This window comes from Diaphorina citri, unplaced genomic scaffold (assembly GCF_000475195.1).
Source record: "Diaphorina citri unplaced genomic scaffold, Diaci psyllid genome assembly version 1.1 scaffold831, whole genome shotgun sequence".
NCBI classification, from domain to species: Eukaryota; Metazoa; Arthropoda; class Insecta; order Hemiptera; family Psyllidae; genus Diaphorina; species Diaphorina citri.
The window spans coordinates 95,116-122,200 of NW_007378263.1; the positions used below are offsets into that span (position 1 = coordinate 95,116).

General features: G+C 41.2%; 1 protein-coding gene and 2 long non-coding RNA genes across 3 annotated transcripts; 1 reads left to right on the forward strand and 2 right to left on the reverse strand.

Annotated features, from left to right (window-relative positions):
* Positions 1 to 363: 363 nt before the first annotated feature.
* On the reverse strand, positions 364 to 1,558 carry LOC103512373 (glycine-rich protein DOT1-like). Its single transcript, XM_008477134.1, has 2 exons — positions 1,554 to 1,558; positions 364 to 922 (listed from the first exon to the last, which is right to left on the reverse strand). The coding sequence occupies exons 1-2, from the start codon at positions 1,556 to 1,558 to the stop codon at positions 364 to 366; spliced, it is 564 nt and encodes a 187-aa protein (XP_008475356.1).
* A 252-nt stretch (positions 1,559 to 1,810) lies between these two features.
* LOC108252775 lies at positions 1,811 to 2,816 on the reverse strand. Its single transcript, XR_001809584.2, has 2 exons — positions 2,442 to 2,816; positions 1,811 to 2,306 (listed from the first exon to the last, which is right to left on the reverse strand). It is a non-coding gene; the product is annotated as an uncharacterized LOC108252775 (long non-coding RNA).
* On the forward strand, positions 2,291 to 2,833 carry LOC113468743. Its single transcript, XR_003392388.1, has 2 exons — positions 2,291 to 2,417; positions 2,553 to 2,833. It is a non-coding gene; the product is annotated as an uncharacterized LOC113468743 (long non-coding RNA).
* The last annotated feature ends 24,252 nt before the right edge of the window (positions 2,834 to 27,085 follow it).

The following is a 27,085-nucleotide window of genomic DNA, read 5'->3' on the forward strand; positions in this document are numbered from 1 at the left end:
ATTATTATTATTATTATTTTCAAGCAAAATTAATTACACATTTTAAATTTTAATGTTTTTTGCTAGGCCACTTTATGGTGGGCCAAATTTTGAGTTTTTGACATTTATCAGGCAAGGGGGCAAGTTGGAGGGAGAGGGGAAGAAGAGGGTAGGTAATAAATTAAGCCATTGACAAATCATCAAAATATGATTTAGTAATGTAGTCCTAGTCTCAGATACGAGTAATAAAAAAACTGAAAAGTAAAAATTAGTTTAAAAAAAAGTTTTAAAATTAAGTAAAAAACTCCTAAAAATGAGATAAAAAAAAGGTTCAAAAAGGTTTCAGTCTCAAAATCAGTCCGTCTTGTTTGGTGGAATCACTCTCTATTCCCCTCCACCTCCTCCGCCCCCTCCACAACCTTCACCACCATCACCTCCTCCTCCAAAGCCTCCCTCTCCCTCCCCTCCTCCTGCCCCTCCAAATTCTCCTTCTCCACCTTCTCCTCCACCGAAAATCCCATCATCGGGTCCTCCTCCAAAAAGGCCTTCATCGGCCCCTCCACCTCCGAAAACTTCGTCTCCACCTTCTGCTCCCGCAACTCCGTCCCCACCATTGGCTACTGGAGCACCTCCATTTGGTTTAGCTTCTCCTTCACCTCCTCCTCCAAAAAGGCCTTCATGGGGCCCTCCTCCTCCGATAGGAATTCCACCTCCAAAAACTCCATCATTTCCTCCGCCTTCTGCCCCCGCAACTCCGTCCCCTCCATTGGCTACTGGAGCACCTCCATTTGGTTTATCTTTTCCTCCCTCTCCTTCTCCTCCTCCTCTTCCGCCGCCTCCTCCTAGGGGAACTACTGGAGCGGGAAATACAGCACTGTCGCGGTCGGTTGGGGCAGTAAGGTTGGCTCTCGGGAACCAGTTGTTGGAGAGCGTCTTCAGGTAGCTGACGTTGAGGGAGACATGCAAAGGAAACCGTGTTCAGTTTAATTATCGCAATATTGAAGGGTTCCTTTCAAGGTGAGATTGAAAAGTATCGCGGGTTCGATTCCTACCCAGGGCGGATTTCATCCTGAAAGGATAATGTTCGTTCTCGGAACGGCTGGCTTTTTTCCTAACCTGTCTTCCTTCCCTCTTCGATTTCGGGACGATAAGACCTTAGAAGTTACAGTTCCCTCTGTCAAACCTCTTGAAAAAAGTATTGGCGGAATGTGCCAAAATCTCCTGTATCTTGGAGAAATCAGAGAATAGGTACATTAGAAATTCCGTTCACACCAAGAAGAGCCTTAGTAGGTAGGTACTCGTCTTGGCGGAATGTGGCAAAATCTCCTGTATCTTGGAGAAATCAGAGAATAGGTACATTAGAAATTCCGTTCACACCAAGAAGAGCCTTAGTAGGTAGGTACTCTGAGTAAGATTAGGTCCTTTCTAAATAAAAATTATGTTTATTGTCACACTATCTAAGTGTAAAGGTCCGATAAAACTTCGACTGGGAATCGAACCCGGAACCTCCGATTTGCTTTTCGCAACCCAAAGCATCGAAACTCTAAACTTGAAGAGACCCTTTTGTGTGTAACTTCATCGTTTCGTTTCTGACCTCAATTTTCCTTCTTCCCTCGAAGGAAGAAGAGAAGTTTCGCCAATATTGTTCCATAACTGCACAATTTTTGCAAACCCTCCACCACCACCACCACCACCACCACCACCACCACCACCACCACCTACACCAAAAACTTTTAAACAAGAAATGTTTTTCTAAGAGATCACATTTCGTGCAACTGAACCATTCAAAGCACGTGCAACAAAGTTGAGAAAAGAAAAGAACAGAAAATCGTGCTGTACACACTGAAACAACAGTTGCATTATTTATTCACAAAAAATGACAAAGGAAACATTTATTTGGCAAAAAAAAATATAAACTAAAAAATTTAAACATTTTGCAGTTTGCTCGGCGAATCAACTTTTCGTGGTTTTGACAAATCGACCCTTTAGCGCTATTTGACGAATCGCAGAATTGTCGCAACCAAATCCACACTGTCCCACAAATCCCATTCTCGGAGGAATTACTGTTGGTGTGGTTTGCATTGCAGTTTGAAGATCAATCTTCTGTATCGTGTTGCAGATTTGAAGAGTTATCAGTTTTGCATTGCAATTGGAAGTTCTGTCTTGCAGGTATTGGTCAAAAACTTGATTTTATATTTGCAAATTCAAGACCTTTTTTTGTGTTTTTGTTAGAAGATTCGTCTTTTTTGTAAAGCACTTTGGCGATTTGTCTTGAAGGGTGTTGGTCAAAAACTCACTTTTCTATTGCAGTAGACGTAGATTCTAACCTTTCTCTATTGTAGTTGAGAGCACAGATCTAACTCTCGTATGTTTTGTACTGGAGGGCGTTCGGGTACACATAGGACACCAAATCAAGGACATGATCTCGTACGTACCAGGTGGCCGACTGGACAGATTCTAACCTTTCTCTATTGTAGTTGAGAGCACAGATCTAACTGTCGTATGTTTTGTACTGGAGGGCGTTCGGGTACACATAGGACACCAAATCAAGGACATGATCTCGTACGTACCAGGTGGCCGACTGGAACCAATCCATCGCCGACGCGTAAGCGAAGGTCAGCTTGTCCTGCCAGGTCAACTCGTCGGCATCATCCGCGTCTAACTGGAGGGAGGGATCTGCGCCTAAAGGCGACGCTGAGGCAAGTCCAACCAGGACGATCCCCAGAAGACAGACTGTCAGGATCGCGACCTTCATTGTCCGGAACAACTCACTTCTCCAAAGATGAACTTCTCGAAAAATAAACGATGGGAAACCTATAAAAACGTGGAGAGCTTCTTGAAAACTGAACGAAAATCTCAAAAACGTGTTCTTTCCTCGCGTCGATGGTTTACTAACCAGTCTGATTCCTTTTTACTGCGTCTTGGGTGATGATGGAGTCAACTTGGTTGTTGATTGAGTCAACTGATAGGGTTTGTTTGTTGTCTATTTCGAGCTTGTATGTTTCTGGCTCACCGACTGTTCTTATCTTGATGGTTTGTAGTGATTGTGCCGTGGAGTCTCCCTGTGCTGTGTTAATGTGAGCGGGTTCAGGGATGGGTTTTATGGTGTCACCTTGGTCCTCTTTTATCTTAGGTCAGCCACTCACGTTCAGACTGTCTGACAGACCTAGGACATGTCTGACAGACCTAGGACATGTCTGACAGACCTAGGACATGTCTGAGAGGGTAGACATTAGGGCTCCGCTTTGGTCACCAGATAACTAATCATTTTATCCTTCCTGCTAATTTATCCCTCCATATTCCATAGCAATAGCACTCTGGACCCTTGAATCGTCAAGGTAAATCCTTTTTCTGAAAATGAACTGACAAAACTCAGGATCGTTTTAAAAAGTTCACACCTCATAGTGAAGCCTCTTCAACGGAAGAATGACCCAGTACTATCGAGAAAGGAAGGGTGTCTGCCCGGTGCATGAGTATAACCCTGTAACCCCCCCTGAATTACATCCCTGATTTTTCACTCTTCTCGATTGCGCACTTGGAGAAGTGTGTCATTATTTGGTCTACTAGCCATATTGGACTAGTGTGTCATCATTTGGTCCTCCTAGCCTAGCCATATTGGACTAATGTGTCATCATTTGGTCCACCTAGCCTAGCCATATTGGACTAATGTGTCATCATTTGGTCCTCCTAGCCTAGCCATATTGGACTAATGTGTCATCATTTGATCCACCTAGCCTAGCAATGTGTTGATTGAGTCAACTGATAGGGTTTGTTTGTTGTCTATTTCGAGTTCGTATGTTTCTGGCTCACCGACTGTTCTTATCTTGATGGTTTGTAGTGATTGTGCCGTGGAGTCTCCCTGAGTTGTGGTTATGTGAGCGGGTTCAGGGATGGGTTTTATGGTGTCACCTTGGTCCTCTTTTATCTTAGGTCAGCCACTCACGTTCGGACTGTCTGACAGACCTAGGTCATGTCTGAGAGGGTAGACATTAGGGCTCCGATTTGGTCCCCAGATAACTAATCATTTTATCCTTCCTGCTAATTTATCCCTCCATATTCCATAGCAATAGCACTCTGGACCCTTGAATCGTCAAGGTAAATCCTTTTTCTGAATAATGAACTGATAAAACTCAGGATCATTTTAAAAAGTTCACACCTCATAGTGAAGCCTCTTCAACGGAAGAATGACCCAGTACTATCGAGAGAGGAAGGGTGCCCGCCTGGTGTATGAGTATAACCCTGTAACCTCCCCTGAATCACATCCCTGATTTTTCACTGTTTGCTTTCTTCTCGATTGCGCACTTGGAGAAGTGTGCCATTATTTGGTCTACTAGCCATATTGGACTAGTGTGTCATCATTTGGTCCACCTAGGCTCTGCAGTAATCAGTTCAAACAATTCAACTAAATCGGACATTGGTTCGGATGACTGATTTCTTTCGTTCCTTTTTTAATTGGGATTCTGACCTGCACTATTGCGTTGGTGAACCACTCTCCTCTTTCAGTCTTGAGACTTACTTTCTGTGTCCGGAGTTTTAAGACTCCAAAATTGGTCTTTCTGATTTCACCCAACAAATGAAAACATACTCTCTACTCGCATGCACTACCAAAATAACATACAAAGTACCGTACCAACAGTAAACAGTATAATATACAAAACAAAATACGGTACTAACAGGAGCACTTATATACCGTTGAAATCGTTTCACATACGCAGAACACGACATTATCGTTTTATCTGAACTTTGGAAGTTGTTCAAGCACTACTCAAGCACTGACTTAGACCTGCACGTTGTACAGGTTGTTTTATGTTGCCATTACGCGGGGTAATTAAAGTGTTTTACGACTGTAAAAAGCTTGAGATAAAAACCTCAACATGTGGTACATGGTGTGTTAATGTTTGACACCTCAACACATCAATCGTTTGTCTGTCCGTAGCGGGGTAATGGGGCACCGGTGTACAACGGTTTACTCGGAGATAGAACTGTTTGAGTGGTGTGAAACGCAGAGAAGCATAGAACTTAACTACTGTGATTATTAGACTATAATTAGTATTAGTATTTGTACTCACCGCATACTGTAATTTGTTTGTGTTGATGAGGCCTAGTTAGGGAAGTTAGCTTAAAAGGGCGCCTGCCTTGTAAGCGCTAGGTCACGAGTTCGTGTCCCGCCCGGGGAAAACTTCATCCTAGGCAGATGAGGCTCTCGGAAAGGCTGGCTTTCTTCTTTCCTGCCCTTCTCTCTTTGATTTTGGGATGATAAAACCTCAGTAGGTAGTTATAGTTCCCTCTGTCAGACCTCTTTTCTCAAGGAATAGATTCATGTTTTGATGTCTCGTACAAAAAGCCCACTCTGAGACTTAGCTGTAGGGGCAAATAGCCTCGAAAGATGGGTAAAGCTTCTACGAATCTGCGATGGTTTAAAGTCACAGACCCCTTTTTGAAGTGGAATTCCTTACTATTCTGATCTTTTTGGCAGATAAAATGACAACTTCAATCTCATTGTTCCGACTGCCTAGTGACTTACCCCATGAGAACACCATTGCGTGCATACCAGCTACTAGGCTAAGCACTATTAACTTCCAGTGTATCAACCCGCCTCTGTTTTTATATATCTCAGATATTTCATAATGAAAAAAATATGTCTACAAAACGATTGAAAAGATTTATTTATGAGGGACCCGAAATACGACAGTCGAGTTTTGAGTAAAAACAAACCCCACTTAAATTTGATTTTCTCTGAAAAAAGTATGAGGTGAGAGGGTTTTACACAAAAAATCGTCTATTTTTGTCGTTCAAAAAAAAAAAATAATAATAATAATAATAATAATAATAATAATAATAAAAACTCATCAGTAAATTGCTTCTTCGAAAATCTTCATATTTCATTGATTCTAAGAGCAGCAAGGTAAAACCATGACAAAGGAGTGGCATGTGATCTGTTCCAATCCACTCGATTCCAGATTCTCTTTGATGGGACTGGTTTTCAAAACAATGCCGCATTAGGGCCGTAGAAAAAAGACTGAGAGTTCTGCTACAATAGACTGAGGTTACAGTTACAATAGATTGAGGTCCTCCTACAATAGATTGAGGTTCAGTTACAATAGATTGAGTTACAGTTACAATAGACTGAGGTTCAGTTACAATAGACTGAGGTTCAGCTACAATAGACTGAGGTTCTGCTTCAATAGATTGAGGTTCAGCTACAATAGATTGAGTTTCAGTTACAATAGATTGCCAGCCTAGTTAGCTTAGTTGGTAGTGCGTCTGCCTCTGAATAGTCACGGTTGTGTATAGGACCACAAGCATAAATTGAATCAGTTTCATAAAACATGGTCCCCGGATCTCCTGATGTCCGATCATAGTTCTAGTTCATAGTACCGAAGATTAGTACAGTACCGATGAATAGTCACGGTTGTGTATAGGACCACAAGCATAAACTGAATCAGTTTCATAAAACATGGTCCCCGGATCTCCTGATGTCCGATCATAGTTCTAGTTCATAGTACCGAAGATTAGTACAGTACCGATTACTAGTGCAGTCCCAGTAGTGCGGTTGCTAAGGCGTTGGATTTATAACCGAGGGATTTGCGGTTCGAATCCCAGTAGCAGCATCTGGTTCTCATGTTGACCCAGCACCTAAACGGAAAGTATTCAGTACAGTACCGATTACTAGTGCAGTCCCAGTAGTGCGGTTGCTAAGGCATTGGATTTATAACCGAGGGATTTGCGGTTCGAATCCCAGTAGCAGCATCTGGTTCTCATGTTGACCCAGCACCTAAACGGAAAGTATTGCGTATCTTATCGCCCATCTGATGAGGGACATACTACGGGTATGCTATGACACAGACCACATGCGTCTAAAGTAGCAATTGCTTCATTGCTATGAACGAAATAAAAATGGCGGTGAAACACTCATCTTTTTCTTTTTCTTTTTTTTTTTTTTAAGCAAGGAAAAACATCGTTGTGCTACAACCTACAACTAGGAGCTGAATAGTCATTCTACTCATTGTACTGTTTGCTGTTTAGTCTTATAAGTACTTGGAAAGTATTGCGTATCTTATCGCCCATCTGATGAGGGACATACTACGGGTATGCTATGACACAGACCACATGCGTCTAAAGTAGCAATTGCTTCATTGCTATGAACGAAATAAAAATGGCGGTGAAACACTCATCTTTTTTTTTTAAGCAAGGGAAAACATCGTTGTGCTACAACCTACAACTAGGAGCTGAATAGTCATTCTACTCATTGTACTGTTTGCTGTTTAGTCTTATACATAAGTACTTTTTCCTATCAGAGAATCTAGAATAATCTAGATAGTAGGTACTTAATGTACTATAGATTTTTATGCTCTCTTGTAGTTATGTACTATATTGCTCTCTGGTACTTGTGTATTTATAGATCGGGCTGATTTATGAAATCGCTCCGTGTCTAACTTCTATTTTTTATCGGTCCTGCAACTGAATGAAAGCTGTACATTTTACACACTTCGTTTTCTTGTGCGAAGCGATATGAAAGTAGGAACTACTTCAGGGCCGTTTCACGACAGGCCGGAAGAGCCTACGACTTTTTTCAAGCTCCATCAGTATTCTGGCAGTATAAACGAGGTATATCTGCGATATTCTATTCTTCATTGTGCACCATCCTAGGTAAAATCTGTCCAATCTTCAGATTACCAACCGAAATTGAAGTCATAATAGCAACCAAAGTTCTAGCTGCGATAACCAAAATTTGAGCCATAGCAACTAAAAATTGAGCCTCAGCAACAAAAACCGAGCGACATCAACGAAAATTTGAGTAAAAGCAATCGGAATTACTAGGTAAAATCTGTCCAATCTTCAGATTACCAACCGAAATTGAAGTCATAATAGCAACCAAAGTTCTAGCTGCGGTAACCAAAATTTGAGCCGTAGCAACTAAAAATTGAGCCTCAGCAACAAAAACCGAGCGACATCAACGAAAATTTGAGTAAAAGCAATCGGAATTCGAGCCACAGCATTTGAGCCATAGCAACTAAAAATTGAGCCTCAGCAACAAAAACCGAGCGACATCAACGAAAATTTGAGTAAAAGCAATCGGAATTCGAGCCACAGCAACCAAACTTGAGGCCTGCGAATACTCCAAAATTTCTCCTACCTCGACCCAGGCCTTTGTTTATTTCTAGAGTTCCTTTCTTAACCCGGGCAAGACAATTCGGTAATTATTCAGAAGCCACGACAGAGAAAAAGAAAGATCTTTTTTGTGATTAACCTAACCCTATAATAACACTGGTCACTGTTCATTTGTGACAGCTCCTTTTTGTAGCAATTTGCAATTCGGTACTTATTCAGAAGCCACGACAGTGAAAAAGAAAGCTCTTTTTTGTGATTAACCTAACCCTATAATAACACTGGTCACTGTTCATTTGTGACAGCTCCTTTTTGTAGCAATTTCCCATTAACGTGACTTCTGAACAAGTATGCACCTCTTTCCTAAGCAAGGTCCTTGGTTCGTAGCCCAAGCAAGACTAGATCTCTGCACGCTTGCTAATCAGCAAATCAGGCAAAAAAACATTGGCGCAGAAGCGTTATCAGTGCCTTTATATCAAACACTCCGGGGGAAAAACCTCTTGTCATCAAGAAATAATCACATTAAACGGAAGAACGGTCTGCCCGCGTCCATAAGTACTAGCTCAGCGGTGCACAACCTTTTGAGAGGAGCAAAAAACCTCTTGTAATCAAGAAATAATCACATTAAACGGAAGAACGGTCTGCCCGCGTCCATAAGTACTAGCTCAGCGGTGCACAACCTTTTGAGAGGAGCATAATCACATTAAACGGAAGAACGGTCTGCCCGCTCAGCGGTGCACAACCTTTTGAGAGGAGCAGCAGAAGAGCGATTCTCTGAATTAGGTGGAATATGGATTCGTAGATTTGTATAAGCGATTCTCTGAATTAGGTGGAATATGGATTCGTAGATTTGTATAAGCCTCGGAGTGGGCTTTTTGTGTATGTAATTATGCTAAACACATGGAACATAGAAGTAGCTACTCAATTGTCCTCGTGAGGCTGGATGAACCCCGAACACCAAGCACAGAGCCGAAAAAAGGGGAAATACTCGTAAATTGCAAGTATCATGACCGTCTGGATAAGAAATTTTGTATAAGCCTCGGAGTGGACTTTTTGTGTATGTAATTATGCTAAACACATGGAACATAGAAGTAGCTATATACTCAATTGTCCTCGTGAGGTTGGATGAACCCCGAACACCAAGCACAGAGCCGAAAAAAGGGGAAATACTCGTAAATTGCAAGTATCATGACCGTCTGGATAAGAAATTGTATGCGGCAAATGACCGCCATTAATGTGTGAACATATCCCAAGGAGATGGCTAAGCAGAGCTCCTGAGCCTATCGGTTGGAGGGCCGGAAGACACAGACACAAAACATGCCTATTTGTATCTTGGTAGGAGGTTTGAGCTTGAATAAACAGATAGACACTTTTTAAGTTTTTACCGAAGTGTCAATTTTTGGCATTTTGTCATTGATTTTTCATTTGGAAAATTTAGACTTTACCTTATGAAGCATGACCCTCCTGACTACGGACCGCGACCTACTTTGGTTCGAGACCCACAGGTTGTGCACCACCACACCAGAGAACTTACTAGTAGGTGCTGGGTGCTTTATTTATGTGCGAATCAAGCTTTATGAGGCGAGGAAAAAAGTACATGATTTCTTTCCAGGAAGTTCTAGTAGTAAACTTTGAAAAGTGGTGTCCGTTGAAGCATGACCCTCCTGACTACGGACCGCGACCTACTTTGGCTCGAGACCCACAGGTTGTGCACCACCACTACAGAGAACTTACTAGTAGGTGCTGGGTGCTTTATTTAAGTGCGAATCAAGCTTTATGAGGCGAGGAAAAAAGTACATGATTTCTTTCCAGGAAGTTCTAGTAGTAAACTTTGAAAAGTGGTGTCCGTGGCAAAGTAGTGTCTAAGGTCTCGTTCTCACGAGTATATCTTTCTTGGACAATCGACAATCAGATGTTTTCTATGTCCAAACAAATGACGTGGGAAATGTATTTGGGTTGGAACGTCGAATTCAGCAACAAATTTTCTCGAGGTCTGATAGAGGGAACTGTAACCGTTGAGGTCTAATCGTATTGAAATCGAAGAGAGAAAGCCAGCCGTTCCGAGAATGAACATTACCTGTTTAGGATAAAGTCCGTCCCGGGCGGGAATCGAACCCGCGACCTAGCGCTTGACACCCTCGTAAAGCGTAACGTCTGTTTTTTAGGGTTCAAATTCCACTAAAATGCTCCAAGTGCTAACAATTATCACAGGGTACGTGATATTTTGTAGGGGGAAAATACCCCCTCAGTTTCTCACTATCTCGAGTTTTATATCTCTTAATTTCTCCCTCAGTCCCATCCTTATTTGTCCCTTGAACACCCTTAACAGAGCTGCTTTTTCCCTCTACTCCTCACCTTCTCTCTCTATCCTCTTCTTCTCTTTGTATATTTATCCTTCTCTCCTCTCTCTCTCTCTCTCTATATCCTTTCTTTACTTTCTATCTCTAGCCCCCTCCTTTTTCCCTCCACCATTCTTGGTCCCTCTCTACTACATACTTTCTCCCCCTCCTTCTCTTTCTACCCTTATCTTATTCTCTCTCTACCCTCCCCTTTTCTCTTCCTTCATTGTTCCAGTTTGTAATTAGTTGAGGGAAATAGGTTTTATGTCAGGGTGTGTTTTTGTGTCCCTAGAGTTTTCTATTCATAGTTAGTCTCATACAGTTTCATAGCTAGGGTTATTGCTGTCTAGGCTTTCTACCTGACACCCTCCATGGTAACTGGGCTGACTCAAATTTCATTGAATTTGGGTCCCTCTTTGGACTTGTTGATGTTTCCATGGAAACCCCAAAAAACCTCGTAAAGCGTAACGTCTGTTTTTTAGGGTTCAAGATGCACTAAAATGCTCCAAGTGCTAACAATTATCACAGGGCACGTGATATTTTGTAGGGGGAAAATACCCCCTCAGTTTCTCACTATCTCGAGTTTTATATCTCCTAATTTCTCCCTCAGTCCCATCCTTATTTGTCCCTTGAACACCCTTAACAGAGCTCCTTTTTCCCTCTACTCCTCACCTTCTCTCTCTATCCTCTTCTTCTCTTTGTATATTTATCCTTCTCGCCTCTCCTCCTCTCTCTCTATATCCTTTCTTTACTTTCTATCTCTAGCCCCCTCCTTTTTCCCTCCACCATTCTTGGTCCCTCCCTTTCTACTACATACTTTCTCCCCCTCCTTCTCTTTCTACCCTTATCTTATTCTCTCTACCCTCCCCTTTTCTCTTCCTTCATTGTTCCTCTATTTGTCCCTCCCTCTCTACTTTTTTAAATTTCCCCTTCCAGCCCCCTCCTCTTCCTTTTTTCACAGTTTCCACACGTTTTTACAATTTAATTTCACATTAATGAACTCATTAAATTCGCTTTCTCTCTCCCTCCCTTCCTTTATCTCTCTCCCTATTTCTATAAAAATGAGGTGGAGGAGAAAGAGGAGGAGAGAAAGGAGAAGAAGAAGGATGAGAATAAGAAGAGGAGGGGGAGGAGGAGGAGGAGGGGGAGGAGGAGGAAGGAGAAGAAGATTTTATGACTTTTCTTCTGTCTTCTTACGTCTTCTCTCCCTTATAATGATGTCTCTTCTTGCTTTCGTTTTAACATTTTCTTTACTTTCCATTTTTAACATTTTCCTTTTCTTCTGTCTTCTTACGTACCTACTTTCTTCCTTATTATGATGTCTTCTTACGTACTTTCTTCCTTATTATGACGTCTTTTCTTGCTTTCGTTTTAATACTTTCTTTACTTTCTATTTTCTTAACTAATAATAAAATACAGGGTTCAACTGACGAAAGAGGAATGCCACTTCCAAATCATACGTCCATGTTGCCAGCCTGGCCTTATAATGATGTCTCTTCTTGCTTTCGTTTTAACATTTTCTTTACTTTCCATTTTTAACATTTTCTTTACTTTCTATTTTTAACATTTTCTTTACTTTCTATTTTCTGTATTTTCTTAACTAATAATAAAATACAGGGTTCAACTGACGAAAGAGGACTGCCACTTCCAAATCATACGTCCATGTTGCCAGCCTGGTTAGCTTGGTTGGTAACGCGTCTGCCTTGTAAGCGCCAGGCCGTGGGTTCGATTCCTGCCCGGGGCGGATTTTATCCTGAACAGATAAGGTTCGTTCTCTTAACGGCTGGCTTTCTCCTATTCTGTCTTCCTTCTCTTTTCGATTTCGGGACGATAAGGCTTTAGAAGTTACAGTTCCCTCTGTCAAACTGTTCGTTCTCCGAACGGCTGGCTTTCTCCTATTCTGTCTTCCTTCTCTTTTCGATTTCGGGACGATAAGGCTTTAGAAGTTACAGTTCCCTCTGTCAAACCTCTTGAAAAAAAGTTCAGGACGAGCTAGACAAACCTGCAAGGCGACTAAATTTAAAACACCCTGTAAAATTGCACTGCGAAAGAGAGTGTTTTTTTTGAGCACCTTTCTCTCCCTCTCCTCTCTCTGTTCATAAAAAAGAGACTACCAAAGAGAACAATATGCACCGAGGCAACATTAAGCTCTTTAAAAAGCCATTAAGAGTATTTAAGAGTCCCGTATTTAGTACCTACCGCCAGTTAAATAAAAATCACGTGATACCGCAGGGAGAGGGGGAAGAGGGGAGAGAAGAATTAGATAGAAGAAGGGACAGGAATTAGAGGGAAAATTGAGAGGAATCGAAGTGTGGGTAGCGGAATTAGAGGACGAAAAAAGAAGGAAACTTTTTCCCCCCATTCATTCCGCTTATGTGTTTTTCTGCCCGAGTTGGGAGAAAGCTCCTTCTTGGGGGTTTGTGGGAAATTTCTGGGTCTCGGATTAGTTGGAAGGATTCAGAGATTTTATTTATAATTCCACGATGCTTTTTTTCATTCCTAACGAAAGTCACAACTTAGCGGTAGGGGTTGTGATTTTTGGGTCTTTTTTAGGCATAGGCAATATTATGTTTGTCAGTTGTAGGAACATCCCCAATTTCTGTTATTTAATCCTCACATTTCAACCTCGTCTTGTCATCATGTTGTGTCGATTTGAAGGTCCATAAATTATGAAATGATGTTTTAACAAGGCATGAAACTGATGTTACTTGCGTACATAAATGATGCAATGATGTTACATTTGCTACATACATAAATATTATGAGGTTCAAATACCCTAGGGTCCCATATAGCATGGACGTTAAGGCGAAACCTCGTACAACATACAATAAGGCAGGGTAGAATTGGAAAGTTAGTTTACCTTTGCATTTAGTAGATCGGAAGGAGTGGAAATTCTCCAGATACCTTTAAGGGAGTTTAGGGTTTAGATACTAGTTCCCGAAGGTAGATTTGTAGAAGCTTAACGCATCCTTTAGGGCTGTTTGCCCCTACAATCCTTACAAACAAACATCCAAGCCTCGGATTGGGCTATTTGTGAATGACTACCCGGAGGTACTATTGACTATTGGTACTAAAGAATTAACCCCTTTCCTGCCTGCCCCTCCTTCTACAACTTCCTTCCCCCTCCTGTAATTCCACCTACCCCTTCCCATGTTTCCTCTAATTCTCCCTGCACTTCTAATTCCCCTCCACCTCTCTAATTCCCCTCCACCTCTATTTTTTCCCTCCTTTTCCCCTCTAATTCCGCTACCCACACTTCGATTCCTCTCAATTTTCCCTCTAATTCCTGTCCCTTCTTCTATCTAATTCTTCTCTCCCCAGATAATGATGATGTTAAGTTCCTGGTCATATTACGAGATAAATATGTATGTATACTTAGTACTTGGTTACCTGATCCGATGTCCACGAACCAACAACAACAACATTTTAGCTTCAAGTTGACCAGGGGGACATGGGGAGATAAGAGATAACATATCGATACAAATCTATTGGAGCTACACCAGATAATGATGATGTTAAGTTCCTGATCATATTACGAGATAAATATGTATGTATACTTAGTACTTGGTTACCTGATCCGATGTCCACGAACCAACAAGAACAACATTTTAGCTTCAAGTTGACCAGGGGGACATGGGGCGATAAGAGATAACATATCGATACAAATCTATTGGAGCTACATAAAACATCTATATTAGACATACTCGGTACAATCTATATTAATATTAGACATACTCGGGTAAAACATTTTGTATTTGTCGTGACGAACAACGGCAGAACCGTATTGTTACCCCGTCTTAGCCCGTTAAAGACCGAAGGTTGAGCGTACTAGGTATTTTTACATTCATCACTGAAGAAGCCTTTGGGAGTGACATAAACGGTCTGTCATGAAAATGTCCCCCCTCTCCCTGCAGTATCACGTAATTTTTATTTAACTACGGTACTAAATACGGGACTCTTAAATACTCTTAATGGCTTTTTAAAGAGCTTAATGTTGCCTCGGTGCATATTGTTCTCTTTGTAACAACACTGCTCGAGCTGACGTCACTTACACACCCTAGGAACTAGGAGGAGAGAGAGAATGGGTGAGATTTTCTATCAGTCTCTTCAACACAAAGTCGAAATAGCGCAAAAAAAGGGTTTCAAATCGAATTCAAGAGATTTGCTCTTAATACGGTACTTAGTCGACCGGCCGATCGGCAAGGTGAATCTATGTCGTCGAGGGAGTGTAATCGTGCACAGTGGACATCAATCGATGGCCGGTCGCCTAGGTGTGACCTTTAGCCTTTAGAGGGTGAGAGGGGATCAAAGGAAAGTTACCTAGAATAGAAAGAAGGAAAGATATCCCCGTTTGGGCCCTCGGGACCAAAGAGGTTAATGATCCTGACAGGTTTTAACAGGAGGAAGGCTTATTAAAAGTTTCGTTCTCTACTTTACTGGAAAAATGAGTGAGTGAGTGAGAGAGAGGGGGGGAAATAAAGTGAGAAATGGAACGAAAGAGGGAGAAAGTAGAAGTAGAGAGAAAGGGAGAGAAATAATAGGGCTAGGAATAGAAGAGAGAAAAAGGAAGGGAGAGAGAGAGAGAGCGAAGATTAAGGATTGTGGTTAATGAGGATTAATGAGTTATTAGGAAGTTTTCACAGTCTTTCAAACATAAAATAACTTTCTCTAACAACCTCTCCTGAATTAGTTACTGAATTAGGCCGAATCAGCTGATATTAGTCCTACTCGAGCCTAATTTGTTACACAAAAAAGCTGATATTTCGCCTTCTGAATAGATCAGTTGCGCTTACTTCTATTGTAACTGAACCTCAGTCTATTGTAACTGAACCTCAGTCTATTGTAGCAGAACCTCAATCTATTGTAACTGAACCTCAGTCTATTGTAGCAGAGCCTCAATCTATTGTAACTGAACCTCAGTCTATTGTAGCTGAACCTCAGTCTATTGTAGCTGAACCTCAATCTATTGTAACTGAACTTCAATCTATTGTAACTGAACCTCAATCTATTGTAGCAGAACCTCAATCTATTGTAACTGAACCTCAGTCTATTGTAGCAGAACCTCAATCTATTGTAACTGAACCTCAGTCTATTGTAGCTGAACCTCAATCTATTGTAACTGAACCTCAATCTATTGTAGCAGAACCTCAATCTATTGTAACTGAACCTCAATCTATTGTAGTATCACAGGCAAAGCTCCCTAGGACTGTCATAACATTTTACATGGGACAAAGCACGCAAACCTTCTCAATATCCACCTTAAGCCCACGGCCTATCTTGCTGTCATATCTCTTCGCCAGAACAAAATAGCAAAAGGCGACATTAAAACTCGGGAACACACATTATTTTAGCCGAAGGCTTTGATGCAAAAAGGCCCTTAGACCTTCTCAGTCTTTTTTCTACGGCCCTAATGCGGCATTGTTTTGATGAAAACCAGTCCCATCAAAGAGAATCTGGAATCGAGTGGATTGGAACAGATCACATGCCACTCCTTTGTCATGGTTTTACCTTGCTGTTTACCCATTTACAACTCCTCCATTAGCTCCAGCCGGGGCTATTTTGTTAACTAAAAAAAGCTGATATTTCCAAAAAGACCTTACCCATAAGTTGCAAAAAATGGGTCTGAAGGCGGGAAAGAGAGAGAGAGAGAGAGAGAGAGAGAGAGAGAGAGAAAAGGGATAAAGAAAGAATGGAAAGAGGGAACAATGTGCGAGATAGACAAAAGAAAAATATGTATGTAATACAAGACATAAAATATTACAACAAAACAAACTGCAGGCAGAGAGTTAGCCTTTAGCCATGCGAATCAAATGAGAGTAGCCAACGTAGCCACTGCCCGCATGTACAATGTGTAATACCTGCTCTGCCAGTATTACAAAATATAACCAGGTACAACAAAAGGCTCTATGCTGTACCTAGGTAAAGGCGCTGCTTAAAAAAAAAAAAAAAAAATAAATAAATAAATAAAAAAAATAAAAAAAAAATAGACACTATGTACGTAAAAACACAAAGTAAACATTAATTAAATTTATGATTGAGGGGAATTTTTTGTGAGGGAAAAAATAGCCCTACATAAAAAAAAGCCTACCTCGGTAGATGCACGTTGAATACAACAAAATCCACGAAAAGCCAAACCTTTGTGTGAAAAAAAAAAGCTGTTCTTTAGCAAGGAGGTAAGAGGAGAGAGGAGTAGAAACAAAATTCATAAAAAAAAAAAAAAATGCGAGAGCGAGAGACCTAACTTCATTTTCTGTATCTATCTCTCCACTGCAACTTTTAATACAACACATTTTGTTGTTGTAAAAAAAGTTCCCACGTGAGTATGTAAATTATAGGTGAGCTATACCTATGTAGATATGTACGTGTACAGTGTACACCTACGTAGGTTTACATCATCTCTAAATTCTAAAAAATCTAATAAAATTACCCTCTTTACATAGACCATCATCATCAAATCAACAATACCACCTTGAAAAAAGATGAACACAAAATGTCAAAGAGACAGGAAATCGCAAGAATAAAAGGACAAGAAGAAGAGGAGGAGGAGGCAAAAGAAGAACAAGAACAAGTAGAAGAAGAACAAGAAGAGGAGGAAGAAGGAAAAAAGCCAAAATAGGTCACTAGGTCCAAACAAAAGCAGGAAATAAGGAAGACAACAAAGGAAAACACAGTACAAGAAAAAGAAGCCAAAGAACAATACAATGATTGAAAAAATCATAAACAAAAAGAAAAAAAGTAAAAAACTTAACAAGAAGGAAGCGTAAAAATTGTTTAGCAAAGGAAAAAAAAAAATAAAAATAGGGTAACGAGGGGGAACTGGCACACGGGGTAAGGGGGCACAATCTCAACAAGAACAATAAATTAGACAAAAATCCCAAACAGGAGGCACCGGATAGCTCCAAGTTCACCCAACTGAGAAGAGCACAAACTTTTGAACAATGAGATTGAAGTTGTCATTTTATCTGCCAAAAAGATCAGAATAGTAAGGAATTCCACTTCAAAAAGGGGTCTGTGACTTTAAACCATCGCAGATTCGTAGAAGCTTTACCCATCTTTCGAGGCTATTTGCCCCTACAGCTAAGTCTCAGAGTGGGCTTTTTGTACGAGACATCAAAACATGAATCTATTCCTTGAGAAAAGAGGTCTGACAGAGGGAACTATAACTACCTACTGAGGTTTTATCATCCCAAAATCAAAGAGAGAAGGGCAGGAAAGAAGAAAGCCAGCCTTTCCGAGAGCCTCATCTGCCTAGGATGAAGTTTTCCCCGGGCGGGACACGAACTCGTGACCTAGCGCTTACAAGGCAGGCGCCCTTTTAAGCTAACTTCCCTAACTAGGCCTCATCAACACAAACAAATTACAGTATGCGGTGAGTACAAATACTAATACTAATTATAGTATTTATAGTCTAATAATCACAGTAGTTAAGTTCTATGCTTCTCTGCGTTTCACACCACTCAAACAGTTCTATCTCCGAGTCAACCGTTGTACACCGGTGCCCCATTACCCCGCTACGGAGAGACAAACGATTGATGTGTTGAGGTGTCAAACATTAACACACCATGTACCCACATGTTGAGGTTTTTATCTCGAGCTTTTTACAGTCGTAAAACACTTTAATTACCCCGCGTAATGGCAACATAAAACAACCTGTACAACGTACACGTCTAAGTCAGTGCTTGAGTAGTGCTTGAACAACTTCCAAAGTTCAGATAAAACGATGTCGTGTTCTGCGCATGTGAAACGATTTCAACCGTAAGTGCTCCTGTTAGTACCCTATTTTGTTTTGTATATTATACTGTTAACTGTTGGTACGGTACTTTGTATGTTATTTTGGTAGTGCATGCGAGTAGAGTATGTTTGCTCATTTGTTGGGTGAAATCGGAAAGACCAATTTTGGAGTCTCAAAACTCCGGACACCGAAAGTAAGTAAGTCTCAAGACTGAAAGAGGAGCGTGGTTCACCTTAAAATCAACGCAATAGTGCAGGTCAGAATCCCAATTAAAAAAAAAACGAAAGAAATTAGTCATCCGAACCAAAGTCCGATTTAGTTGAATTGTTTGAACTGATTACTGCAGAGCCTAGGTGGACCAAATGATTACACATTAGTCCAATATTGCTAGGCTAGGTGGATCAAATGATGACACATTAGTCCAATATGGCTAGGCTAGGAGGACCAAATGATGACACATTAGTCCAATATTGCTAGGCTAGGTGGATCAAATGATGACACATTAGTCCAATATGGCTAGGCTAGGAGGACCAAATGATGACACACAAAACAAGGAACTCATTTGTGCCTTCTATAATTGTGTCGCGTTTGCAAGTTTGCATTACCTATGATGTTACCGTCCCTTTATCAGGCAGTCTGACTGAGGTAGCCTGACTCTGGCTTGATGGGAAATAAATCGTGTGATGCGGTTGAGAGAACCGTTCCTTCCGTTTGAGTCATCGTTTTCCATGGGGCTCACCCGACTCCACTTTCCCCTGAGTCTGAGGCTCACCCGGCCCCACTCTCCCCTATGTCTATTCTCATTATTTTGTGCTGGCATCATCATTCTACCCCACCCGGCCCCTTGTTCTCCTACTTTCTATTCTCATAATTCTAATTAAAATGCTCTGTTTGCTAAATCATAAAGTTGTTACGTCCTCTTTTGAGGCTCTCTCATGGGGTAAAGTATTGTGGATGCCCTCATATGCACTATTTACACTAAAACGCAACTTGGTTAGAATCATTTGTTCTCTTGAAGTCTTTGAAAGCGTAGGTTACCTACTAAATGTTTGCGTTTTTCCTGCCTCATATGTGCTCGCTTATTTTTTAGTTCTCAGGGCCTTTTGCAATTTTCTGATATTGGCACATGTTTGTCAGAATTTCCAGCAGATTTGACATGAATGCGGTTCGGTACTTAGCAACGCACATGAAGAAAAAGTCCAGCTATGGACCAACATTAAGTACGGAAGAGGGGCATTTTACTGTCGGATTACCGTGGAACGTGGGGGGGGGTTCTCAAAGAAATTAATTCCCTTTTTGAGGGGAAGATAGGAGTTAGCAAACTCTAAACTCCAGAATTCCCCACTAACTTATGGAACTTTATGGAGCATGCAGAACGATTTAGGAGGCCACATAACTGATACACAACAAAAAGTGGAGTTTTGTGGATCTCAAACTTTGGGACTTACAGCTTTTGGAGGAAAAAAGCTTTAATAACGTGGAAAATTACAACCATGAAAACTTTTTTTTAGGGGCACGCCCATTTTGAGAATCCGCTCTCAAAAACCACCTAAAAAAATGGGAGGAAAAAGGGAAAAAATGGGATGCGCTATTTCGACTTTGTGTTGAAGAGACTGATAGAAAATCTCACCCATTCTCTCTCTCCTCCTAGTTTCTAGGGTGTGCAAGTGACGTCAGCTAGAGCAGAAACTTCTTAAAATGTAATTAAATTTTCCGCAAAACTTTATCTTGTTTCGGCGAGCATTTTTTTCTGAAGCTTTTCCGAAGACTTGAGTTTTTTTTTTCAAGTTAAAACCTTTGGCTCTTTCTCTTCCTCCTCCTCCCCCTCTTTTATTTCTTCTTTCTCTTCTTCTCCCCGATCCCCTCCTTATCCTCCTCTTCCTTTTTGTCTTCCTCCTCTTCAATTTCTTCTTCTTTGTACTCCTTTTTCTCTCTTCCTTCTCCTCTTCCTCTTTCTCCACTCTTCCTCCTCTACCTCTCTCCTTCTTTTTCGTTCTCCTAGTTCCGTCTCTCTCTCTCTACCTGCTTCCACCGCTATTCCTCCTTCTCTTTCTCCTTCTTCTTCTTCTTCTCTTTCTCCTTCTTCTTCCTCTTGTCCTCTTTTTCTGCGCCTCCCCCCTCTTTCTCTCTCTCCCTCCCCCCATCGTTCCTCGTTCTTCCTCCTCTTCTGTCACTTTTCCCACCCTTCTAGTACCTCCTCTTTCTTCCTCTCTAGTTTGAAATTCCTGGACTGGAACATGAGTTTCCCAACTTTTTTTCCTGCCAGATTGGGTTTTTGTAATGGATAGACAAAAAAAAAAAAAAAAAAGATACAATAGATTGAGCTTCAGCTACAATGTGGTTGGAGTTTTAGCTGCGTTTTGATAAATACTCAAATGTTGCTTTGTTAAGGGCTGTAAAGACGTTGAAGGCATTGTTGCGCGTGGTTGGCAACCGGATGGGTGACCATTTGGACAATCGCTTTCTTCTGGTTTCCCAATCAGACTGGATGAGGTCAAAGTGAGGAGGCGGGTAGCTTGTATCTGAATGAAGGGTAAAACCCCAGTGAATTAAATTCTTTTTAGCTGTTGTACAGCGAGTTTCGGTATGACTTTTAGAACCCATCCTCCAAGTCTCTTCAAATGTTTGACTTCTGCTAGTTGGTACCGGATCGGTGACCATTTGGACAATCGCTTTCTGCTGGTTTCTGGCGGCCCCTATCAGACTGGATGAGGTGAAAGTGGGGAGGCGAGTAGCTTGTATCTATCTGAATGGAGGGTAAAACCCCAGTGACTTAAATTCTTTTTAGCTGTTGTACAGCGAGTTTCGGTATGACTTTTAGAACCCATCCTCCAAGTCTCTTCAAATGTTTGACTTCTGCTTAGAAATTCAAAACTCAGGTAGGAAGCTGGAAGAACGTGCTTCTGTTTTGTTTTAATTTCATTCAGAAAAACAAACCCACAACTTTCATCATATCTGAGCGAAAAACTTAATTTAAATTAAAATTTCTTGAAAAACTTCTCGCTTTTTTACTTCGATAGTGGGTGGTCGGTGGTGAGAAGAAAAAAAATTAAAATAATATTTCTTCATTAGAAGAAGAAGAAGCCAGATGATAAAGTTGTGAAAAGCTGGGGAAAAGCTGCCATCAGACGCTGCTGTTGCTTGCAAAACTGAACTGATGGGTAGAATGGCTCGTAAACAGATTTTCCCAACGTGGGAGTTTTCCTGCATTCCGAGAGTCTCGGAAGAAGAAGAAGAAGAAGAAGAAGAAGAAGAAAAATATGGAGAAGATGGAGGTCGTGGAAAAGGAAGAGGAAAAGATGAAGAATAAGGTGAAAGAGAAGAAGACAGATCATTAGGAGGGGAAGAAAAAGATGGTGGTGGTGGTGGTGGTGGTTGAGGAGGAGGAGGAGGAGGAGGAGAAAAAGAAGGGGAAAGAGAAGAAGACAGATCATTAGGAGGAGAATAAAAAGATGGTGGTGGTGGTGGTGGTGGTGGAGGAGGAAGAGGAGAAAAGGTGAAAGAGAAGATGTAGGTGGAGGAGAAGAAGTAGAAGAAAAAGAGAAGATGGTGGTGGTGGTGGTGGTGGTTGAGGAGGAGGAGGAGGAGGAGGAGAAAAAGAAGGTGAAAGAGAAGAAGACAGATCATTAGGAGGAGAATAAAAAGATGGTGGTGGTGGTGGTGGTGGTGGAGGAGGAAGAGGAGAAAAGGTGAAAGAGAAGATGTAGGTGGAGGAGAAGAAGTAGAAGAAAAAGAGAGCTAAAGGCGACGCTGAGGCAAGTCCAACCAGGACGATCCCCAGAAGACAGACTGTTAGGATGGCGACCTTCATTGTCCGGAACAACTCACTTCTTCAAAGATGAACTTCTCGAAAAATAAACGATGGAAAACCTCTAAAAACGTGGAGAGCTTCTTGAAAACTGAACGAAAATCTCAAAAACGTGTTCTTTCCTCGCGTCGATGGTTTACTAACCAGTCTGATCACAAAACAAGGAACTCATTTGTGCCTTCATTAATTGTGTCGCGTTTGCAAGTTTGCATTATTTATGTTCCCGTTCGGATATCAGGCAGTCTGACTGAGGTAGCCTGACTCTGGCTTGATGGGAAATAAATCGTGTGATGCGGTTGAGAGAACCATTCCTTCCGTTTGAGTCATCGTTTTCAATGGGGTTCACCCGACCCCACTTTCCCCTGAGTCTGAGGCTCACCCGGCCCCACTCTCCCCTATGTCTATTCTCATTATTTTCTGCTGGCATCATCATTCTACCTCACCCGGCCCTTCGTTCCCCTACTTTCTATTCTCATAATTCTAATTAAAATGCTCTGTTTGCAAAATCATAAAGTTGTTACGTCCTCTTTTGAGGCTCTCTCATGGGGTAAAGTATCGTGGATGCCCTTATATGCACTATTTACACTAAAACGCAACTTGGTTAGAATCATTTGTTCTCTTGAAGTCTTCGAAAGCGTAGGTTACCTACTAAATGTTTGCGTTTTTCCTGCCTCATATGTGCTCGCTTATTTTTTAGTTCTTAGGGCCTTTTGCAATTTTCTGATATTGGCACATGTTTGTCAGAATTTCCAACAGATTTGACATGAATGCGGTTCGGTACTTAGCAACGCACATGAAGAAAAAGTCCAGCTATGGGCCAACATTAAGTACGGAAGAGGGACATTTTACTGTGGGACATGAGGTTCTCAAAGAAATTAATTCCTTTTTTTCCGGGGAAGTTAGGAGTTAGCAAACTCTAAACTCCAGAATATCCAGGATTCCAGAATTCCCCACTAACTTATGGAACTTTATGGAGCATGCAGAAAGATTTAGGAGGCCACACAACTGATACACAACAAAAAGTGGAGTTTTGTGGATCTCAAACTTTGGGACTTACAGCTTTTGGAAGAAAAAAGCTTTAATAACGTGGAAAACGTTACAACCATAAAAACTTTTTTTTAGGGGCACGCCCATTTTGAGAATCCGCTCTCAAAAACCACCTAAAAAAATGGGAGGAAAAAGGGAAAAAATGGGAAAAATTAAACAAGTTTTGTATTGTAATAAAACGTCGAGAAAATTATTAGTCTCGTATACTTTTGTTGAGCTTTCCGAAAAAAGAAGGAAACTTTTTCCCCCCCATTCATTCCGCTTATGTGTTTTTCTGCCCGAGTTGGGAGAAAGCTCCTTCTTGGGGGTTTGTGGGAAATTTCTGGTACTTGGATTAGTTGGAAGGATTCAGAGATTTTATTTATAATTCCACGATGCTTTTTTTCATTCCTAACGAAAGTCACAACTTCGGTAGGGGTTGTGATTTTTGGGTCGTTTTTAGGCATAGGCAATATTATGTTTGTCAGTTGTAGGAACATCCCCAATTTCTGTTATTTAATCCTCACATTTCAACCGCGTCTTGATATTGTACCCTAAACCCTACATTTCAATCTTCTTCTCAAAACTTTTCCATGCTACCGTCACTGGTCACTGAATTGACAGTATGTAATAGCATTTAGCTTCTGAAATCAAAGGTAAATAACTCGTTCTTATAATTACAAGAAGGTTTGAGCCGTTAAGGATCAAACCTTCTTCAATTATTTTCTAAAATGGGAAAAACGGATGTTGTTCCAGAAACTTCGTCAAGTAAAAAAACTCGCAAACTTTTTGACATCACCGGGGACTGAACCGGGATCATCTAGCACAGAATGCTGATGCTAAATGCCGAGAACAAAAAAGTTTGTGCTCTTCTCAGTTGGGTGAACTTGGAGCTATCCGGTGCCTCCTGCTCAAGGAATAGATTCATGTTTTGATGTCTCGTACACAAAGCCCACTCTGAGACTTAGCTGTAGGGGCAAACAGCCCCGAAAGATGGGTAAAGTTTCTACGAATCTGCGATGGTTTAAAGTCACAGGCAGCTTTTTGAAGTGGAATTCCTTACTATTCTGATCTTTTTGGCAGATAAAGTGATCTCAAGGAATAGATTCATGTTTTGATGTCTCGTACAAAAAGCCCACTCTGAGGCTTAGCTGTAGGGGCAAATAGCCCCGAAAGATGGGTAAAGCTTCTACGAATCTGCGATGGTTTAAAGTCACAGGCAGCTTTTTGAAGTGGAATTCCTTACTATTCTGATCTTTTTGGCAGATAAAATGACAACTTCAATCTCATTGTTACGACTGCCTAGTGACTTACCCCATGAGAACACCATTGCGTGCATACCAGCTACTAGGCTAAGCACTATTACCTTCCAGTGTATCAACCCGCCTCTGTTTTTATATCTCAGATATTTCATAATGAAAAAAATATGTCTACAAAACGATTGAAAGGATTTATTTATGAGGGACCCGAAATACGACAGTCGAGTTTTGAGTAAAAACAAACCCCACTTAAATTTGATTTTCTCTGAAAAAAGTATGATTGTGCCCCCTTACCCCGTGTGCCAGTTCCCCCCTCGTTACCCTATTTTTATTTTATTTTTATTTTTTCCCTTTGCTAAACAATTTTTACTTTTCCTTCTTGTTGGGTTTTCTACTTTTTTTTCTTTTTGTTTATGATTTTTTTAATGATTGTTTTGTTTTTTGGCTTCTGTTTCTTGTTCTGTGTTTTCCTTTGTTTCTTCCTTATTTCCTGCTTTTGTTTGGACCTAGTGACCTATTTTGGCTTTTTTCCTTCTTCCTCCTCTTCTTGTTCTACTTGTCCTTGTTCTTCTTTTGCCTCCTCCTCCTCCTCCTCCTCTTCTTCTTGTCCTTTTATTCTTGCGATTTCCTGTCTCTTTGACATTTTGTGTTCATCTTTTTTCAAGGTGGTATTTGACATTATACTTAAATAGGAATGGAGGTAAAGCATATCTAAGTACGTTTTCGAGATTTACAACTTCCTATTCATATAAGATGGCAAAGTGAACGTTTCTTTTGGCTGTAAATGAGGGTTTTGTTTGTGCTTCTCTAGGCTGGGGACTTTGATTTTGATCTCTTTTCTCCGTTTTTACTTTCGTCTTGATATTGTACCCTACATTTCAATCTTCTTCTCAAAACTTTTCCATGCTACCGTCACTGAATTGACAGTATGTAATAGCATTTAGCTTCTGAAATCGAAGGTAAATTACTCGTTCTTATAATTACAAGAAGGTTTGAGCCGTTAAGGATCAAACCTTCTTCAATTATTTTCTAAAATGGGAAAAACCGATGTTGTTCCAGAAGGAATACTTCGTCAAGTAAAAAAACTCGCAAACTTTTTGACATCACCGGGGACTGAACCGGGATCATCCAGCACAGAATGCTGATGCTAAATGCCGAGAACAAAAAAGTTTGTGCTCTTCTCAGTTGGGTGAACTTGGAGCTATCCGGTGCCTCCTGGGCCCCATGACTAGACCATTTTTCATTACTTTCTATTACCCACTACGTAGTTTCGTTAAAAAATTTTCATCAATAAATGGTTTCTTTACATTAAATCTAGACCCTTGACAAAGAGAGTGTGTCTGTCACCCTGCATTTGTGGTACGTACCCTTTGCCTCGATGGAGTGGTCAAGGCGGTCGCCTGGTAAGGAGGAGAGCGTGGGTTCGGAGCCAGTCGAGGCATGGAATTTTATCCTCATTTACGTGAGAAGTCACGTAGTAATAGAGGTGTTGAGATATCGGGATTTATGTTTCATGTCCGTTTTTATTTCGTAGCAATAAAACAACTGCTACATTAGACCCGTGTGGTCTGTGTCGTAGCATGTCCATCCCGTAGTATGCCTCTCATCAGATGGGCCTCGTAGTATGCCTCTCATATCAGCTTTGAGGTCTCCTGATTTCAAGAGTTATATAGTTTGCCTTCATACTTATAGGAACACGATGAGATATATGAAGAAACTAAATAAACCTTGTTATTATTATTATTAGTATTTGTACCTAATGTAGGTAATAGGAATTAGAAGGTCATGTGACGTTCACACCAGATTTTTTCCAACAAAACTTTCTCGGGCCGAGGTTGGGTGGATATTTCATGGTGACTAAACTTCGCCCAAGTTTCGCGGTCGGCTGAGCATTTTACTTGGCTTGTCAGTTGCCACATTGTGCCCCCTTGGTGTCCGCTTCGGTGAAAATTGCTGAAATGGATCTAGTTATTTTAGGTGAACCAGGGGTAGAAATTTAGAACTTAGATTTGACCCCGTGAGTTGGTCAAAGTTAGTGATTGAGTGGGCTTTTTGTTTTTATAGTGTGACAGATTTTGGGTGAAACTTGGCTTTGATAGAAGGAACTGTAATTGCTGAGGTCTTATCGTCCCGAAATCGAAGAGAGACTGTAGACAGGATAGAAGAAAGCCAGTAGTTCCGAGAACGAACATTATTCGTTCAGGATAAAATCTGCCTCTTCCTCATTACAAAGAGCCTCTTCCTTATTTCTTCTGAGGACAAAAATTAAAAGACTCTGTCTCTGAATCCCTTTGTAATTTAAGTTCTGTGTTCCGTGTGCCTTCGTATAAGCCATAAGTAAGTAGAATATAATTGTGAATTATGGCCGTGTTTAAGATAACGACTACGTACCCATAGCGTAGAGATAAGAAATTTGCCTTGTGGTTAAGGAGAGAGGGAGGGACTACAGTTTAGGGAGGAACGAGGAGGAGGGAGAGGGAGAAATAAACAGGTGGGGAAAAAGAAACATGAGGGAGGGAGGTAACAGGGATGGGAGGATAGGGATATGTATAGGGAATACAGTTTAGGGAGGAAGGAGGAGCGAGGAGGAGGGATAAAGACACATGAGAAGGGGAAAAAAACAGGTGGAAGGGAGGGCACAAATAACTTCAGGGAAGGAATACAGGGGAGGGAAGAAGGAGGGAGGGGGATAAGAACAGGCCTTAGGGGAGGGAGGGGAAGATGAACAGGTGAGTGGAGAGAGAGAGAGAGAAAGAGAGAGAGAGAGAGAGAGAGAGGGAGGAGGGAGGAGGGAGGCTTAACAGGCCGAAGAGGGGAAGAGAGAGAGAGAGAG